The 1,729-nt window shown below is 33.5% G+C and overlaps 1 protein-coding gene across 1 annotated transcript; it reads right to left on the minus strand.

The window, feature by feature from the left end:
- Nucleotides 1-594: 594 nt before the first annotated feature.
- On the minus strand, nucleotides 595-1,529 carry LOC100246415 (expansin-A25). The gene is made up of 2 exons (XM_002267068.4): nucleotides 1,372-1,529; nucleotides 595-1,297 (listed from the first exon to the last, which is right to left on the minus strand). Exons 1-2 carry the CDS (start codon nucleotides 1,514-1,516, stop codon nucleotides 687-689), a joined length of 756 nt encoding a protein of 251 aa, XP_002267104.1. The 5' UTR covers nucleotides 1,517-1,529; the 3' UTR covers nucleotides 595-686.
- Between the last annotated feature and the right edge of the window lie 200 nt (nucleotides 1,530-1,729).

A 1,729-nucleotide genomic window follows, 5' to 3' on the forward strand; every position in this document is an offset into this window, starting at 1 on the left:
GCTTTTCTCATTTTTGTGTCTATTTATTTATTTAAGTGTTGTTAATAATAGTTATTTTTATTTTAAAAATTAATATTTTATATAGAAATGAGAACAAAAAAAAAAACTTCTAAATCATGTTTAATGATATGACTTATTGAAGGGATGTTCTCATTTTTTAAGGAAAAAAAAAACAAATGAAGAATAATGTTTACAATAATAATAATAATAATAATAAGCATTTCCTAAAAATGACATATTTTGTGGGATTTTTTTTTATTATCTTTTAAAATCTTTCATGTCATTTTTTTAATTAATTATTTACCCTTCAAATTGTTCATAATAATTGCTCATATATTTTAAAATAGTACTATATAGGTCATCAGATGATGATATAAATATATAAGATCAAGATAAAAATAAATGATATCATATATAAACAAACGAGATTAAGGTATAAAAAAACAACATTAAGTTGCGAAGTAATGGAATAGTAATGAGACTTAAAGTTTGAATATTATATGATTTTAGTAGTCCTACATTTCGATGACCCTATAATAAGATTTCAAATAGGGTAAAATTGTATAGGTAGTTCTAATTAAGTGAATTTAATAATCATTTAAAATTCAATTTATTAGTTCCAAACATGAGATAAATTCCATTTTTAGTCACATAATCTTCAAGGCAACACAACAAGTACATCACTTTCAAAAATTTCGCCCCTCAAATGTTTGACCAAACTCCCAATTGGTTGGGACAATATTATCCGACTGCACCATCCTACCATCACTAGTAGTCACCTGAAAAGATAGGCCTTGGCCTACCAATTGAACCCCCGTTTCCCAATTCTGGCCCCAATTCCGTTGCATCTGTATCCAGTCAGTCCTTGAACCCTTGACCTTCACATTAGAAACATCCCCCAGACCTCCCACATTGTACACCAACACAAGAATCCAATATGGGTTTCCTTTGATCTCGAACTTCATTCCTCCCTTCTTGTAACAATACACCCTCCGGAACTTCACGGGCACGACTCCGCCTTGGTATATGGCGAACTTTAGAAACATGTATTGCGACAAATCGAAGTGCTTTTGTGGTGGATTGCACCAGGGGTTTGGGGATGTAGAGCTAGGCGGGCAAAAATTTGTTGCTGTCACTCGAATGCCTCCGGCCCCCTTTATGCACCATTTTGAGTGCACACAATATAGCTCAAAACAGGCTCCACATGTCGCCCCGTTGTTGAACAGCGCTGTGCTTAGCGCAGTTGTCTCGAGACCATACCCTTGTTCAAATAAATTTCCATAGCCACATGCTCCATCTATAATAAAATTAACATTAAACTTTCTGATAAAACATAATACATAAATCTAATAAACCAATAATGAGACTTACACATGGTTTCACTCCCATGAATATCACCATAAAATGTTGCACGTCCGTCGCCCCATGCATCGAGGTGGCCTCCAATTTGACCTAAAGCTCCGACGACAAGAGCCATGGCCATGAAACTCGAAACTAGAAAGCTAAGACTAGTCATGGTTAAAGATCAGATGAAACTTGCTTTAATGAACCAAGATTAGAAAGACATGAATTTATAGGGAAAGAGAAGTAACGGAGTTTACTTTGACTATCTAATATGGGAAGGATGCTAAAAGGTATATTGGAGTAAATGGTAATTTAATTATAATGGAAATAGAGATCCAAAAAATTAATGTGAATTCTATATATATGGTAAAGCTTATGCTACGAA

Source organism: Vitis vinifera, chromosome 7 (genome assembly GCF_030704535.1).
Source record: "Vitis vinifera cultivar Pinot Noir 40024 chromosome 7, ASM3070453v1".
Lineage (NCBI taxonomy): Eukaryota > Viridiplantae > Streptophyta > Magnoliopsida > Vitales > Vitaceae > Vitis > Vitis vinifera.

Coding starts and splice junctions, on each gene's coding strand:
- LOC100246415 (XM_002267068.4), bottom strand. CDS start 1,516: ATGACTAGTCTTAGCTTTCTAGTTTCGAGTTTCATGGCCATGGCTCTT. Junction 1,298..1,371: donor TCATGGGAGTGAAACCATGT/GTAAGTCTCATT, acceptor ATTTTATTATAG/ATGGAGCATGTGGCTATGGA.